This window comes from Propithecus coquereli, unplaced genomic scaffold (genome assembly GCF_000956105.1).
Source record: "Propithecus coquereli isolate 6110/MARCELLA unplaced genomic scaffold, Pcoq_1.0 Scaffold583, whole genome shotgun sequence".
Taxonomy (NCBI): Eukaryota; Metazoa; Chordata; class Mammalia; order Primates; family Indriidae; genus Propithecus; species Propithecus coquereli.
In genome coordinates this window covers 369795-387394 of record NW_012151763.1, presented here as the reverse complement: position 1 = coordinate 387394, position 17600 = coordinate 369795, and the positions used below count along the sequence as shown (strand labels likewise).

Sequence of the window (17600 nt, the reverse complement as noted above, 5' to 3'; positions counted from 1 at the left end):
AACATAAATATCTGTACCCCCATAATATGTTGAAATAAAAAAAAAAAAAAAAGAAAATGCAAAGGACCTAGAATGCAAAACAATTGTGAGAAAGAACAAAGCTGGACAACCGATGTGCTTTCAAAGCTTACTACAAAAGTACAGTAATAAAGACAATGTAGTATTATTGGCATAAGGATAGATGTGGGAAGATGGCCACGCTCCCAGCAAAAATTTGGGTCCCTTAGGTAAGGGTCATTGCAAAGGATAAGAAAAGAATAGAAAATGGAAAATAATGGAAATAAAAGAATACACAGAGACGAAGGTATAGTTTTATAGATTTATACAGATTATAGACAAAGCGGGATACTCAGGGGGCCCTGGATCTCTCCGTCAATCACAAAAGACCAAGAGTGAAGTTTTACATGGGCATTTATAGGTACAGTGATTGGTTGTCAGGGGTAACAGATTTACATAACAACAGGTAGTTCCTCTTAGGTTAAAAGTTTTTCAAAAGGCTTCTTCAGACCCCTTAACTAACTCTATCTATGTGAACAAATGGTTACAAAATCTTTCAAAGACTAACTTCTAAGTTCTAAGGTGAATTTATCACTTAACAGAAGGGTTAAACAGAGATACAGTGGCTCCATATTTTCTTTATCAAGTTACTGTGTATTGAGACATGTAGTCAGGAGGTTAAGCAGGAACTGTCCCTTGGGCCAATTGCTTTTAGCCACAGGTGTCTGTCTGTCGGGTGGGCATTCTTTGATCAGCTCTCATCCTGTGGCTCTTAGCAGACCTGCTTTGCTTTTCAAAGCAAGTCTGAACCTCAGGTCTGAGAATCATGGCGCCACTGTAGGATACAGCCGCCACTGATCTTTCAGAGATGCCCTCCTGAGGTGAAACAGCTTTCGATATGCAAACTAACACGTTCACATATTCCTTCAGGGCAAAGCTCTGCAAAACTCCTGAGACGTTTCTGTCTCCAATACAGTTATATTAATTTATGGAGCAACAGATAGAAAAATAGAACATAACAGAGTTCAATTCTCTAAGAGAACAGGCTCTTTATTTTTAAAAAAAGTTCAAAAATATACCCATGCATCCATGCCCATTGCTTGGTCATAAAAAATAAAAATAAAACAAAACAAAACCCATTCATATGTGGTCAGTTAATTTTCCACAAAGATGCCAAGGCAATTCAATGGAGAAAGGATTGTGTTTCAAGACATGGTGCTGGAACAACTGGATAGGTGGGGAAAATGCACTGTGACTCTTAGTCTCACAGCATATACAAAAATTTATGTGAAATGGATTCAGAATTGGACTTCTTCAAAATTAAAAACTCTTACTTTGCAAAAGAAAATTACCATTAAGAAAATAAAATGCCAAGCCACAAACTGGGAGAACATATTCTGAAAACATATATCTAAAAAAGTACCTGTATCCAGTATATATTATAAAAACGACTTTTACAACTAAAAGATAACAAAACAACCTGATTTAAACTGGCCAAAAAATACAAAGGGATGCTCCATCAAAGAACGTATACAAAGGCAAACAAGCACATGAAAAGATACTCACTATTTTCAGTCATTAAGAAAATGCAAATTAAAACCACAATGAGATAAAAATCACACTCACTAGAATGACTTAAGATTAAAATGATTAACCATAACAAGTGTTGCCAAGATTGTAGAGCAAACAGAAACTCTTATATATGCTGGTGGAAAAGCAAAATACCAGAGCCACTTGAGAAAACATTTTGGCAGTTTCTTATAAAGTACATACTTATTCTATGGCCCAGCAATCCCACACCTAGGTCTTTACCCAATAAAAATGAAAACATATGTACATACAAAGACTTGTATTCAAATGGTCAATGCAGCTTTATTCATAATAGCCACTGGAAACAACCCAAATGTCCATAAACTGGTGAAAGGTTAAACCAATTGTGGTACATCCATTCAATGGAATACTAATCAGCAGTAAAAAGGAACAAACTATGGATATATACAACAACACTGATGAACCTCAAATGTATTATGCTAAGTAAAATAATTCAGACTGAAAACACAACATACTGTATAGCTCCATTTATTTGACATTCTGAAAAGGGCAAAACTACAGACACAGAAAACAGATCAGTACAGTTATCAGTGGCTATGTTGGGGGAAAGGCTAGGTATCAAGGGGCATAAAGGAATTTTCTGCAGTGATGGGACTTTTCTATATCTTTGGGTAGTAGTTACACAAGTATATGGATTTATCAAAGCTCACAGTATCATATACCAAAAAGGGCAAAATTTAATGCATGCAAAATACACCTCGATAAACCTGACATACCTATTGATCTATTTACACATACACACATATAGAATAACATCAACAGCTAACATACATTGAATGTTTATGGGATGCTAGGTACTGTGCTGTTCTTTAAGCATTATCTCACTTAAGCCTCACAGCAACCCTATGAAAGTAGGCACTTCTACTATTCCCATTTTACAGATGAGGAATGAAGGCTTAGATGTTAAGTAACTTGTCCAAGAGCTCACAGAGGTGGGATTCAAACTAAGATCTATTTGATTTCAAAGTCCTTTTGAGTACAATACTATACTGACTTTACACTGATAATTAAACATGTTTAGAAAAGCATCTGAATAAATATATACTGCACAGTTAACAGTTATATCCACTGGAGAAGATTAAGGATAATCTTTATACTCTTGCTTATGATATCTGGATTTTCTGCAAGGTGTACAAACTGCCTTTTTACTATGAAAAATAATATAAAAAATTTCAACTGGAAAAAGATGGGGGGAAGGTCATAAGGAGATGGGATCTGCAAAATTAAACTCAGAAGCAAGTCTTCAAGAGAGTAAACTATAGTGGGAAGATCATCACATTTGGCGGAGCTGCTAACTAGAATACATATAGCTTCTTTTTGTCATATATTCTCAACTATATAATTAGGGTAATAATAATATGTCCCTCGTAAGGTGATTGTGAATATAAGATAATGAATATGAAAAGTGCTTTATATACTAAATCAGTGATTCTCAAAATTTTTATTGTCAGGACTACTTTATACTCTTAAAACTTACTGAGGACCCCAAAGAGCTTTTGTTGATATGGGTTATTCCTATTGGTAGTTACTATATCATATATTAAAATAGTAATTACAAGTAAGTTACAATAATAAACATATTACATATCAATGTAATATAACATTTTATTTAAAATCTGTTTTCCAAAACCAACACAAATTTAGTGAGCGAAGTAGTAGCATTGTTTCTACGGTTTTGCAAAATTTTAAATGTCTGGCTTCCATAGAAGACACTTAGATTCTAATATCTACATCGGCATTCATTCTGCTAAAATACGTTATTTTGGTCTAAGAATATGAAGAAAATATGGCCTCACAGAGATATGCATTCAGAAAAGAACTATTTTAATAGCTCTTTCAGATAATGGCGGATATTCTTCAATAGGACACCAAAACTCAGTAAGTAGTAGTTTCTTAAAGGTTAACTGTAATGTAGAATCTGAAATCCCTCAATGAACTTTTTGTATTCCACTATATTAAAATCCACTGGTCTTTCTTGTACTTTGAATGAATCTTTTATCCTTGCATGACTGTGTAATACCATGTAGATCAATTAGAAATTATTGGTTCACTGAGTTATGAAGATCTTTCAAATGTTGAAACATTTCACTATATAATGGGAAAAAATCACATTATTTATTATCACCACCCACTTCATGAGAAATGTTTTAAGTACTAGGATGCTGTCAAGCTTATGGTGGTAGATACAAGTTTTCTGATTTTCCCATGAAAGCTCAAATTTTATGATTTGCAAAAAATATCATGAGTTGTTTTCCCTGAAGTAGCAGGTTCACTTCCTGCATTTTTGGGAAAATGTCTGTCAAATACCCTTATGCAAATAACCACAGTCTTGATAGTTGTCTTTCCAAGTAAAAATAATGTTCCATGAAAATAGCAGCTTGCAAATCAAATGTTTTTCCTTGAGTCAACCATTGCACTTCAGTATACAGCAGAAGGCCTTTGTGCATACTTCCCATTTTATCACATGGACTATTCAACTAGATGTGTACTCAGGGGTCAAGATTAAATGAGATTAATATTTTTTCTGCTTTACCAAGGACATTCTTAAGTGAATCTGGCATTTTTTTTTTTAAACTGCAAGTGCATGGTGGCAAGGAATCCAGTGATGATTACTGCGGTTGGTGCCAATCTCCTGATTGGTGCTCAGGCATCTGCTGCTTGACCCGCCACTGCTTTCGCACCACCAGTGCCAATGTCGACCCGATGAACATCTTAGTATCATTATGAAAATAATTCCGACCTTGTAGACCCCTGGAAAGGGTCTCAAGGCCCCCCAGGGGTCCATGGAAAATAGTTTGATAACAAGTGCACTAAATATACATTAGTTAATATTATTAGTAATAACACTCAAAAATAAAGACAAGCTGCTACAAAGAAAGAGGGAGCTAACACTGAAAGATGCCAAGATAAGAATGACTTCATCCCTTAGACTTTGGACAAGAAAAGGGCTTTTAGCAGGGTGAGGAGTTGGATAAGATTAATAGAAATGGAGTTATCACCACGAATACAGTAAATTACAAGTAGAGACAACTTTTTTCCTCTCTTAAAGCAGAGAACATCATTCCAAAATCTAAAAAATCAGAAGCAATTTGTCAACCAAAGCCCATGGCTAGAAATATAATCACCAGAAACAATGGCCTTCGAAAACAACATATTTAAAAGAAATCAGTAAATTACAACATTAACAAATGCAAGAATAATGACAGACACAGGATTTATAGGTAGATTATATGATATGTAGAGGTAAAATTTTTTCTAAAGGAATTTCAGATTATAAACAAAAAATAGATGGGAGGATAAATGCTGTAAGCTAAATACATGATCCTCTGTAAAAGACCTATTTAACAAAAAAAAGAGTCATAGAACTAATAAAATTAGAAATACCAAAATGTTTTAAATGTTGGAAAAGTGATTATTTTATGGTCTTTGGCATAATTTAAAGGGAAATTAAAAATTTAATGTTTATTACATGAAAAATAGAAAAAAACAAGTTGAACTTACAATAAGATAAATAATAGTACAAAAATATAATACATGATTGAAATACTGTGGTTAGAAAAATATATTTAGGTCATTAAATATGAAATGCCCAATTTCAAATCAAAAGTGTGGTTTATTATATCTCAAACAAGCAGTAGTTAATCAAAGTATGCGCCTAAACTACTGACACAGTTTTGCCATCTTAATGATAACTTATTTATGCCAGCAGCAAGGAAGCATAGAGAGCGAGTGGCAATGAAATTGCGAAAGGCAGTTTCCACAGCTTGTGGAGAACTGAATATTTTTCCTTGCAAGAAGTGGTCCAAAACCTGGAAGAAGTGGTAGTCAGTGGGTGCAAGGTCTGGTGAATACACTGGATGACAGAGTTTCCAAGTCCAGCTCTGTAGTTTGAGCAGTGTTGTTTGCGCGACATGTGGTCGAGCATTGTCTTGCAAGAATATCGGCCTGTCTCTATTGACTGATCTCAGCTGCTTAATCGCAAGCATCCTCAACATTTCATCCAATTGGTTGTAATAGACATCTGCTGTAATCAACTGACCAGGTTTCATGAAGCTGTAGTGAATAATACCAGCGCTAGACCACCAAATAGACACCATTAGCTTTTTTGGATGAATATTCCATTTGGGACTATTTTCAGCACTTCATCTTTATCCAACCATTGTGCCAAACGTTTGTGATTGTCAAAAAGGATCCATTTTTCTAGTTACTATGGCCTTGTAGTAAAGCTTGAAGTCTGGTAGACTGATGCTTCCCAATTTGTTCTTTTTGCTTAAGATTGCTTTGGCTATACGAGGTCTTCTCTGGTTCCATATGAAGCATAGAATTATTTTTTCTAGATCTGTAAAGAATGATGATGGTACTTTGATAGGGATTGCATTAATTCTGTAGATCACTTTAGGTAGTATGGACATTTTAACAATATTGATTCTGCCAATCCATGAGCATGGTAGATTTTTCTATCTGTTTATATCTACAATTTCTTTACTCAGTGTTTCCTAGTTCTCCCTGTATTATGTCTCTCACCTCCTTCGTTAAATATATTCCTAGATATTTAATTTTCTTTGAAGCTATTGTGAAAGGTGTTGCATCTTTGATTTGATTTTCAGCTTGACTGTTATTGGTGTATATGAATGCCACTGATTTGTGTGCATTAATTTTGTATACTGAGACTTTACTGACTTCATTTATGAATTCCAGGAGTCTCTTTGTTGAATCCTTGGGGTTTTCTAGGTATAATATCATATCATCAGCAAAGAGTGAGAGTTTGCTCTCTTCTGCCCCCATTTGGATCCCCTTAATTCCCCTCTCTTGTCTGATTGCTCTGGCAAGGACTTCCAGCACTATGTTGAATAGAAGTGGAGACAGTCATTTTTTATCATATGTAACAACACAGTGTAGAAATGGTTCACCTTTATGTTGGGACAACAAAGAAAGGCAGGCTTCCAGACAATTTCGCTTCTGACGCTCATTTAATTCACGTGGAACCCATCTATCCAGCTTCTTTACCTTGCCCATTTGTTTGAAATGGTCCAATATTACTGGAATAGTAACGTCAAACCTGCTGATTCATGTGTAGGTTGAGATGGATTTGCTTCCACTATAGCTTTTAGCTCATCATTATCCACCTTGGTCTCGGGTTGCCCATGTGGCTCATTTTCAAGATTAAAATCACCAGAATGGAACTTCTCAAAACATCAACGTACTGTGCGTTCGTTAGCCACATCCTTCCCAAACACTTCGTTAATATTTCAAGCTGTTTGTGCTGCATTGGTTCCATGAGGAAACTCATATTCGAAAATAACACGAATTTTTGACTTATCTATGGTTTCACAAAAATTGCTCTAAAAAAATTGTGAAAGATAATCACAAGCCAAAACATGCGTTTGACAGGCAAGAATGTACCTTCACAAAAAAATAAATAAATAAAACAAGACATGTCAAAGTGAAATGTCAGAGATATCAACTATCAAACTTAGTACTAAAGGAAATAGGACATTTCGTACTTAATAACCTAATAAATGGGTTGAATGTTCTTGTATTAATTTCCTATTGCTGCCATACAAAATTGCCACAAACCTAGTGGCTTAAAAACCACAAACTTATTATGAGTCTCACTGGGCTAAACGCAAGGTGTCAGCAGGGCTGTGTTCCTTGTGGAGGCTCTAGGAGACAATGTTTCCTTGCCTTTTCCAGCTTCTAGAGACCGCCACATTCCTTAGCTCATGGCCCCTTCCTCCATCTTTAAAGTCAGCCGTGGAAAGTCCAGTCCTCATACTGAATCACTCTGACTTCTTCTGTCTCTCTCTTTTACATTTAAGGACCCTGTGATTACATTTAGGTCGAGCCAGAGAATCCAGAATAATATCCCTATTTTAAGGTCAGCTGATTAGCAAACTTCATTCCATCTGCTACTTTTCTTTCCCCTTTTTGCCATGTAACGGAACATATTCCCAGGTTCCTCAGATTAGGATGAGGGCATTAACATTAACTGGGGGGGAGGTCACTATTCTGCCTATCACAGCTCTAAAAAAAGAAATTTACTAGATTAAAAAATAAAATCTAAATCTGTTGCATTCAACAGTCACACTTGGAAACAATGTTAAAAGCCAAACCAACTACAAGAAAGGAGATGGCAGGTTTATCATGCCTGAGTGAGCACAAGAGAAGCAGTTTACTATCACAGTAATTTGATAAATTCGATTTCAAAGCAAAAAGGATTAAAATGCTAAAAGGACTAAGAAGGGAAAACTAAATAATGAAAACCTAACAACACGGCCACAGAATATGGAAATAACCTGACGATTTTTCTTTTAAGAATCAACAACATGCCTGTAATCCTAGCACTTTGGGAGGCCGAGGCGGGCGGATTGTTTGAGCTCAGGAGTTCAAGACCAGCCTGAGCAAGAGAGAGACCCCATTTCTACTAAAAAAAATAGGAATAAATTAGCTGGACAACTAAAAATATATAGAAAAAATTAGCCGGGCATGGTGGTGCATGCCTATAGTCCCAGCTACTCGGGAGGCTGAGGCAGTAGGATCGCTTGAGCCCAGGAGTTTGAGGTTTCTGTGAGCTAGGCTGAAGCCACGGTACGCTAGCCCGGGCAACAGAGTGAGATTGTGTCTCAAAAAAAAATCAACAAAGTATTTTAATTGTGTGCTTCTCCATGATACAATTAAATCATAATAGATAAAATAGACAAAGATCCTAGGGAAACTATGGAAATGAACACTAGAGTAGATGAAAGATAACATGATTATATCAAGAGAATTAAGTAGAAATTGACAAGGAAATACACTTTCTTTATATATATATTGATTTTTTCCCAGGAAGAATAAAAGGAACATATATCAAGGAATATATATCAATATATATCAATATATAACAAACACACATCTAACTTAAAATTTTTAAAAATGTTTGTGTGCCTGAAATGTGTGGGGTATATAAAGAGGAGAAACAATTTCTTTCCTCAAGATGTTCAAAGACTAATAGGAATAGAGCAGGATGATGTAACAACAAGTAACTATATATCATGGTAAACTGGGGGACTTGGGAGATTAATTTCTCTGGGAGAGCTCGGAAGGGAGGCAGGGAAACAGGAGAAAGGGTATTGGAGGAAATAAGGGAGAAGTTGGCTGGAGTAAGATGGTAGGGGAATTTGAATAGCAAGGTAAAGTCCTTGGAATTTATTAATAGGCAACAGGGAGCCACTGAAGATTTTTCTCAGCAAAAGAGGGACAGAAGGTACATACGAGTGTGTCAAGTAGATTATAATCAGTAGAGACTGGAGGCAGAAAGTCTACACATTCATAATAAACTGACAAAAATTAGGCTGAAATTTGCCTAACCATATGGATCTTTTCCCATACTGACTTGTTAAGCAGTTTAGTAGAGTTCAAGAGACTATTTGCATAAACTTTATTTGAGCCTCATGTTCCTCACAAGCAAAATGCAGAAAATACTACCTCTACCAAACAGAGCTGAGATAAGGAATAAAGAAACTATTAGAAAACACTTATCGCAGGGCTTGGCACTAAGCAGGTAATACTAGATAAATGTTAATTTCCTTCCTTAAATAATGACTAAATCAAGGACGAAGCAGAATGCTATTACAGAATATTTAAAGTATCTACTAAAATACAACTGAAACAAAAACACCTAGGTTGCTGCCCACAAAACTCCGAGAAAACTTATTCACTCCAAAAGTTTAAATTAAAGTGGAAAAGACTAAAAAAAAAAAGATGCAAGGAAAAACTAGTGAACTGAGTTTCTCTAAGAAATTTAGGGGAAAAACAAGCCAAAATATGGAAATAATAAAACTAAAAGTAGAAATACAGATACAAAAACAGAACTGATAAGTAACACCAACAGCTGGTTCTTTGAAAAAATGAAACTACAAAGTTGATCAAACAAAATAAATTAATTATAAATTTTAAAAGATTCAATTTATACATATTCTTAATTGGGGAAAGAAGGAATAGTATCTCAAGTATACCAATACATTTGGGAGCAAAGTCCAAAAGATGACAGCATATCAAATAGGAAATATCAAGCCTGACTGGCAAGAGAATGATGCAACAATAACACAGTGATTAAGAAAATTTATTGTTTAAAAAAAGTCACAGTCATAGCCTAAACTATTTTGAGTTACTTTTCAAGAAACATTCAGACCAGAGTCCAAGTACAAAAATAGACTTTGTTTAATTCTCCACAAACTAGCACATGAAGGTTCCACTGGATATTCTAGCATTAACTACTACTTCTTCAACTTCACTTTTGCAATTACACTTAAAATGGATTTATGACACTCTCATCTGAATCCATAATGGTAGTACAGGATTGATCATAAGTAACGTCACATGGGCCAAACCACAAAGCTAGTGTCCTCTCTGAAATTTATATGGAGCTTTCTGCTCTGGCTCAAATTCCCTCTTTCCACTTTGTGCGTGGGGAGTGGGAGGTCGGGGAGAAAGGGAAGAAGGGAGAGAGCAAATATACAAAGCAAAGGGATGACTAGCAGTGTAAAAGTTCCAGTATCTGTTTTCTGCGTATCAAAAAAATGCAGCTGGACACTTCAGACTCATCAGTTTTCTCCAGCGGACACTGCTGGCTCAACTGGAGCACGTACATGAGCACAAACATGCACCCACGAGCATGCACGCACACACATATAGTACACACACGTACACACACACACTGGGAATGGCTCCAACTGACAAACTGCTAGCTGATATTCTTGCAAACTCTTAAGGGGACTGCACGCTGAGTAGAACTTTATTAACCAAATTTAAAGTCTTTCAGTGAAGATTTTAACTAGTTTTATTAGGATGAAAAATGTTTAAGAGCATATAACCAGTAGATATAAGAAAGCACAAAATGCAAATAAAAACAAATCACTCTTAAGGAGGACTAAAACGAGCCCAAGCCAGTGGGAAGATCTGCATTCAAGTGCCTCATCTGCCATTTATCAGCCGTGTGGTCTTGGGTGAGTTACCCTAAGTCTGTCTCCTCATCCAATTTCTCATGTACTGATTCATTAAGATAAGATTATGTGAAAGCACTGTGTAAATGATACATTTTACCTATTTTAGCTCTAGTAGTATTATGAAAGAGAAAAGTTCTGCCACATTGCTGTAACAATCTCATTTAGCAATCATTTTTCTCACTATTAGGTCAGAGCTGACAGTATGAATCATCAATTATAAAGGACACATTAATATATCCAGAGTTCAATTCAAGGCTTTTGTTTTAAATGCTAGTCATCTTGCATAGGCATGACCTATCATCCAAGGCAATTAGAAACCCCAAGCTCAATATTAGGAACCTTAACTCCTGGAGTCCTAGAAAACTATCTACAATTCCTCCAATCCACCATCTCTCCACAACAACAAAGGTTTTCCAGTGGTACATATCTATTTGTACTCAATATCTACTCATTCAGCACATTTATTCAGCATCTCCAAATCCTGGCCCTCAGAGAACTCAAAGTCAAGAAAAATGTGTGTATAATTACTAAGCAATGGGAATGATATTTTTAAAACTAGAAATTATACATTCAAATGAGACTTGTCTCCTTTAACTAGTCCCCTTGAGAGGCAATGCCCTAATTCCAATGACACTTCATTGCTCAAACCATCTTTGGAGCTTTCCTCTTGGAAGCACCTTGAGAGCCTGTAGTCTGTTCTTTTGAATATCCTAAATGGTGCCAAATCTTCATTGAGAGTGGATTTGATTTTTAGAAATGGCCAAAAGTCAATCAGAGCCAAGTTTAGTGAATAAGATGTGTGATCAAACTAGATGGAACTAGTTTGGCTCAAAATGATTTTTGAATATAAAGCGATGAGATGGGTTTTCTTACATGATTTGTAAACTGACTTTAAAGGAAATTCCAGATGGGTAACAAGCAGTATGAGCAATGGAACAGGTAATATATATTCTCTTTTCCCCAAATAACTTCTTTGAGTAACAATACTCATCTGGGTGTATAAGGTCCGATATAAGGTTTGCTTTGTTAATCACTTACAACTCATAAATGAAAGACTCCTTAGTATATTGGATCTACTGTGTCATGGGGGAAAGAGGCTTTCACTAAACGAGAGAGGTAGCAAGGCACATAGGAAAGAGCACAGACTTCAGGAGACGTACTTGGATTAGAAACCTGACTTGGCCCCTTTCTGTTTGTACAACTTTAGGGAAGTCACAAGCTCTTTAAGACTCTAAAATAAGGCTGATATCTAACTTGCAGAGTTGTTGTAAAGATTAGTGATAATGGATGCAAAGCACCTACATTGTGCCTGGCACATAGTAGGTACTCAATAAGTCACAGTTATTATTAATAACCTCAGAAAAATCAATACAATTTTCTGACTGTAGGTGGCCTGATATGACAGAACAACAGATAAAGTCACTTGGGTAGTAAGTAATTCATTGAGAGTACCGACAATACACTCATACTGATGGATTATTGTTTTGAAAACAATAATCTTTAAAAACTATTTGTAGGAACAAACACTATATATTTTAAAATCACATGTGGTCAACTGCAGTGCTCCTACCACACTGACCTCTTCACCACTGTCTGAACATACCAGGCCTTACCATGCTTTTCTAAGATGCCTTTCCTGCCTTCTAGTATGACAAAAAGCCTATAATTATCCTTCAAAATCTAGCTCAAAAGTCACTTACACTATGGAATCTTCCCTGCTTGTTGTAGACAGAATTAGTGACTCTGCCCTTTATATTCCCAAAGCATTTGGTTCCTGTCTCCGAAATGCCCCATACCGTGTTGAATTTTAATTTATATTTCCATTTGTGCTTGTTCCACTAGGCTTGAGCACTGAGAGAAGAGCTATATTGCATTTATTTTTGTAGTTAGAGCACCCAGCACATGTCTTAGCACATGGTAGGAACCCAGGAGATGTTTGATGAGTGAATGTTTTAAATACACTTTACAAATGACTATTAAAGGCCAGATAGCTGCCTTTAGTGAACTACTATCGGCAATCATTCACTTTTCTTGACTTCAAATAAGACACAAGAAAACTTACAGTCTCCAGAATGGCTTTAGAAGAGACAACATATATGTTTCTAAACACTATTGATCTCATCAGTACCCCAATCCTACATGACAGAACCCCCATGGCAATGTTTCTCAGCCTTTCTTCCAGTCCAGCACACGTGAGTGATGTACCACACTCCCATTAGGAGCTCACCGTGGATAGCTCAAAAGGCTCAGCAGAGTTCTCACAGCCTTCCAGTGCCGCCTAGCTATTAGGGCAGAAGGGCATTCTCTGAGCCAGCAACTCCACCAAGGTAACAGAAAATCCCAAGGCTCTGTGGTGTGGGCAGGGCCTGCCGAATGCCACCTTCTCTCAGATCCCAACCTCCCAGGAATGCCTTGGAATCAGTATGTATAGGGCTCCTTTGCTGTTAGGAAGCCTCAGGTATTTAAGGAAGGACTTCTTGGTGGGTCCAGCACGTCTGTTTCAGCATGCCTTAACCTGTGTAACTAAAGAGCAATTATGAAAAGAAGTTCATGATCAACCAGCTCTGTGCCAGATGGAAATAGGCAGAGGGTCAGCTGGCAGCCCTGCACATCTGAGTGTTGACACTTGTGAATCATTCTCTGTCACTGCAGTTTCCAAGGCCTTACCAACACAACAGTGAGTTCAGACTCACCAAGATCCAAAAAGTTGGAAAGGCGATCTGGAGCCATGGCCCATGCTTTGGGACCCACCAAACCATGACAGTGACTATTTCTGTGACAGAGACATAAACTGCAAAGTAAAGGCAGCCACATTCTGCCTCAGTGTCATGGTCTTTCCCATCTCTCCAATGGAATGGCTACACTCTGAAGGTGGGAAGAGGGTGAGACGAAAAAGAACCAGGCGGCAGACTATCATGGAGGCAGTGATTGAAAACAGCAGCTCTAGATTTCCCTTTTGGTTCTGGAGAGTTATTTACTCATTCATTCTACAAATATTTATTGAACCAGATACTATTTCAGGGATGTAGGCTACAATGACAGGGTCATGGCCTTGACTCCATGGAGCTAAAAGTTTAATAGAGGAGACAGGTATTAATCAAACAGGCACACAGACAAATAGAAGGGTAAAAATAAGTGCTATGATGAAGGAGTGCAGTGGGCTACAGAGATTGTACAAACAAGGAGCAGCAGATCTGGCTGGGGAAGTCAGGAAAGCTTCCCTCAGCAAGTACCAAGTGAGCTGAGAGCTCAGGGATAAGCAAGAGTTAACTAGGACAGGAGGCGAGAAGAGGAGAGGGAAATACTCTTGGCAAAGATAACAGTGTGTGCCAAGGTCCTGGGGTAGCAGTGTGGTGTTGAATTGGCTCAGAATTAGAGGCAGATAGTAAGGCAGTAGCACTAAGTTTTGAGGCCCCAGCATGAGGTATCTTCCTGTCTAGACCCTTCAGTTTGCTCTCTAGCTATCTGAAAGGCTCTCCTCAGCATGCAACAAGACTAAAGCACATGTCAAAAACTAGGTGTGCCCAGGAGACATGAAACACCACCTACTAAAAAAAAATTCACCAATAATACCTGGCCAATGTCTTTTTGAAATATCTGTAATATAATACCACTCATCCCCACTGACAACACTAAATCAGAAAAATGGCACGGTATAAAAACCTTTAAACTTTTCAGGTAGAGATGCATTTTAATCTAAATTAAGGCATTGATAAGTATGTTGATGGTTATGATAAATCTGTTTAGATACCTAGTATTTTATTGTAATTTTCATATACTAATATTTTAGGAAAAAAGATGTTAAAGGAAAAATGGTTAAGGGTGTTATCAGTGCAGCACTATTTAACTTTGGCAGCTATTAGCCTGTTGGACCACTTGAGGCAGTTTCTTGTGGCTTCTGAATTATCTGTCACCTTGCAAACAAGTCATAGAGTTTTCTATTTGCAAAGCACTTTGCAATCGATCGTTATTTCAGCCTCCCTATCCAGCTGAGAGATTATACTCATTCAACAGATAAAAAAGACAGATAAGTGAGTTGCTCAAAGGCACAAAACAATTCAGCTTTTACTTATCTTTCTTATTACCCTCTCCAAACAATGAAGACACACAAGGCATGTCCAGCTCCAATACCAACTCTGCTAACCCTGCACACCAATCCTAACCCTTAGGAGCAGCAGAGGAAGGCCTTGTAGTTAGTTCTGTTACCTACTGTAAATCAGCTCTATGCCTTCAAGGCCAACAATGATGACTGAACTGTGACAGGGGCATTGGCACTCCAGACCAGAATATGAACTCAAAGGGGAATAAGAGCACCTAGGAAGTCACAGCAGTTTACAGCTTAAAATGTCATCATCCCTAAGGAGACTGCACCACCAACACACACTCACCCAAGACTTCCTTTCATCCCCAACGAGCAGCCAAGATAGTGGTCTCCACTGGGCTCCCACAGTACTGGGCAGTAATGTAAGTCATCTGAAATTTACATGCCCTTCATCACCCTCAAGTTGAGACCACCAGGCATCTGAAGCTCCTAGCACAGGATTTAGCATACGAATGGTTTACTGAGTGCTCAGCTTCTCACTAGCAAATAAGGAAAGTAGATACTCCTTTCATAGAGTAATGCACTTAAGAGATCAGTTAGGTCAACTCTTTATTTTACAGAAGTTCCAAAGAAGGGCAGAGAATCACCCAGTTAGTTATTACATATGGCCTGGTCTCCAATCCAAGTCTTTTCGCTCAGTTTAGCTCCACGTTTTATACGTGCCTACTGTGTGCCAGACACTGTGGGTGGGAGGTGCTAGGGACAGTGAGATGAGCAGGAGATGGTGTCAGCTTCTGGGAGCTCACAGATTGGGGGAGGAAACAGTTAGAGAACAGTTGGGCAAGTACGAGGACAGACGCCTGATTCCTTATCCAGTGTTTTTGTTTTCTCCACACTGTCCACTGGGTGTTCCCCATCTGGAAAAGGACAGCAATATTTACTTCCGCAAATAAACTTATAGTGAAGACTGATGAGAAAATGCGGATGGAAAATGATCAGGTTTATCCTCCAAAGGTATTACATAAGGTACTGCCATACCCTGTCACCGACTCCAAGGATTCAACAATGTTTCAGATATCCGTTCAACAAAGAGGCTAACAAGAGAGGGATAGGCAAAAGTCCAAGGAAAACCTCAAGGGCTGAGAGGAACTGGAGGAAACAGCTGGGATGGGGGGTAGGGGTGTTGGGTCAAGTGAGATGGCCCTGGCGCGGAGGATGCAGGGCAGGCAGAGGGGTGGGAGAAGATGGAACCGAGAGGGGCCACTTGGGATACTAATGAGGGAAAGCAAGCAGAGAGGAATGGGGTTCCCTTGGGGCAGGACAGGGCTGGTGGCCGGGCGCCTCAGGCCGTGGCCCGGCGGTTCCAGTTGGCGCGGCGGGGCGGGGGGCTGAAGGCACTGGGCTCGGGAGGAGGAAGCAAGCTAGCGCCGAGGCCGACTGTGTTCCCGCAGAGCCGCTCACACCCTCACGGAGGGTCGGGCAGGCGCCCGGCTCCCCCGGCTGCAGCATCACGCCCGCCCCGCGCCCCCGGAGCCCAGCACCAGCCCGCGCTCGAGCCTGAGGTGCGGACTCCCGGGGGCGCCGCCGCCGCCGCCGCCTCACCTCGGGTTGAAGTCCTGGAAGAGGCCCCTCAGGTTCATGGCGGAGAACTTCACCGCTGCGTCCTCCCCCCGCCCCCCGCGCCGCGCAGCCTGCGTGTTACAGCAAGTTCATGGCGCCAGAGCCAGCCGCGTCCCCGCCGCCGCCACCGCCGACGCCCGGAGAAACCTGAGCCACCGCCCCCCGCCCCTCCTTCCGGGCTTCCGTACGGCGATCGCGCATGCGTCCGGAGCCCCGCCCCAGCTCCCCGCGCCCGAAGGGCCCCCGGCCCTTGGTCCCCACTTAGCGGGCGGAGGAGACGGCCGGGGTGCTGAGGCTAGAAGAGCCGGGGCTCCGGAGAAGGGGGCGGAGAGCCGCGTGGGGAAGCTGACTGGATGAAGGCCTGCAGGGAGGGAATGCACCGCCCAGGAGTCCGGCAGTGAGACGTTTGCAGACACCTGTCACCTTGGCACGCTCTGCCTTGTAGAGATTTCCCCCATGACGATGAGGACTGAGGGGGGAGGAGGAGCTAAGAGGCAACGAGTGAGACATTGCATTTTGACGATCTCACCCAAAGATTCACCTGTCAGATTTGTCAGTGACTCCAAAGTTTGCTTCTCAACATCCCTCCCAAGCCCCAGGCCAGCACTTCTGGATATGCTGGCCGTTCTAAACACAGGTTATCCTGCACCAAAGTCGTCTCCCCTCACAACTCCTTCGCCTCCTAGGTTCCCCCTCTCTGTTAGCAGCAGGACTATTCACAGGGGATGTCCAAACTGGAGATGTGGAAGTCATCCTCACTTTTCTAACCTTCTTCAGAGACTCCTTGGCTCCTGCCTAGGCTTTGTGGTCACCTCACACCTGGCCTCTTCCTCCACTCCAGGCCATTCTATTTATAAGCGCCAGGTTTACCTTCCTTGGGCAAATCAACATTTTTCAGCCTCAGTTTTTCTCCTCTGCAAAATGGAGATGGTAAAACCTATTTTCCAAATGTGTTGGGAAGATTCAGTAAGATAAGTGTGCGTAACATACTGCCAGGAACATGCTAGGTGCTCAAAGAATGCTGTTGCTATTTGGTACTCTTTCAGGTGCTGACCTCCTCAAGGATTCTATTTGCTTTTGGAATCCAAATAAAAGGCAAGCTCATGGCAAGTGACCTCGTTTACCGTCTTCACATTGACCGATTTAAGAGTTTTTCATGAGCACATCAATGCCTTAAACATTAGTCTAGTATTATGGATAATAGTCGTATTTTGTTGCAATAGTAGAGTTTCAAAAATGGCAATTTTATACTAGTTAGCCCCAAGGGAAGCTTGAGACGATCACAATTGTGATAGTCATACTTTGCCATGATTTATCACCTTTCTTCTGAGAACCTAAAAACA

General features: G+C 39.6%; 1 protein-coding gene across 1 annotated transcript in view; it reads right to left on the bottom strand.

The window, feature by feature from the left end:
• Positions 1 to 16396, bottom strand: part of TMEM185A (transmembrane protein 185A) — a 46418-nt gene extending 30022 nt beyond the window's left edge. The window contains exon 1 of the mRNA XM_012658356.1: positions 16240 to 16396. Coding sequence (XP_012513810.1) covers positions 16240 to 16277 — 38 coding nt within the window. The 5' untranslated portion in view covers positions 16278 to 16396. The remainder of the gene's footprint in view (positions 1 to 16239) is intronic.
• Between the last annotated feature and the right edge of the window lie 1204 nt (positions 16397 to 17600).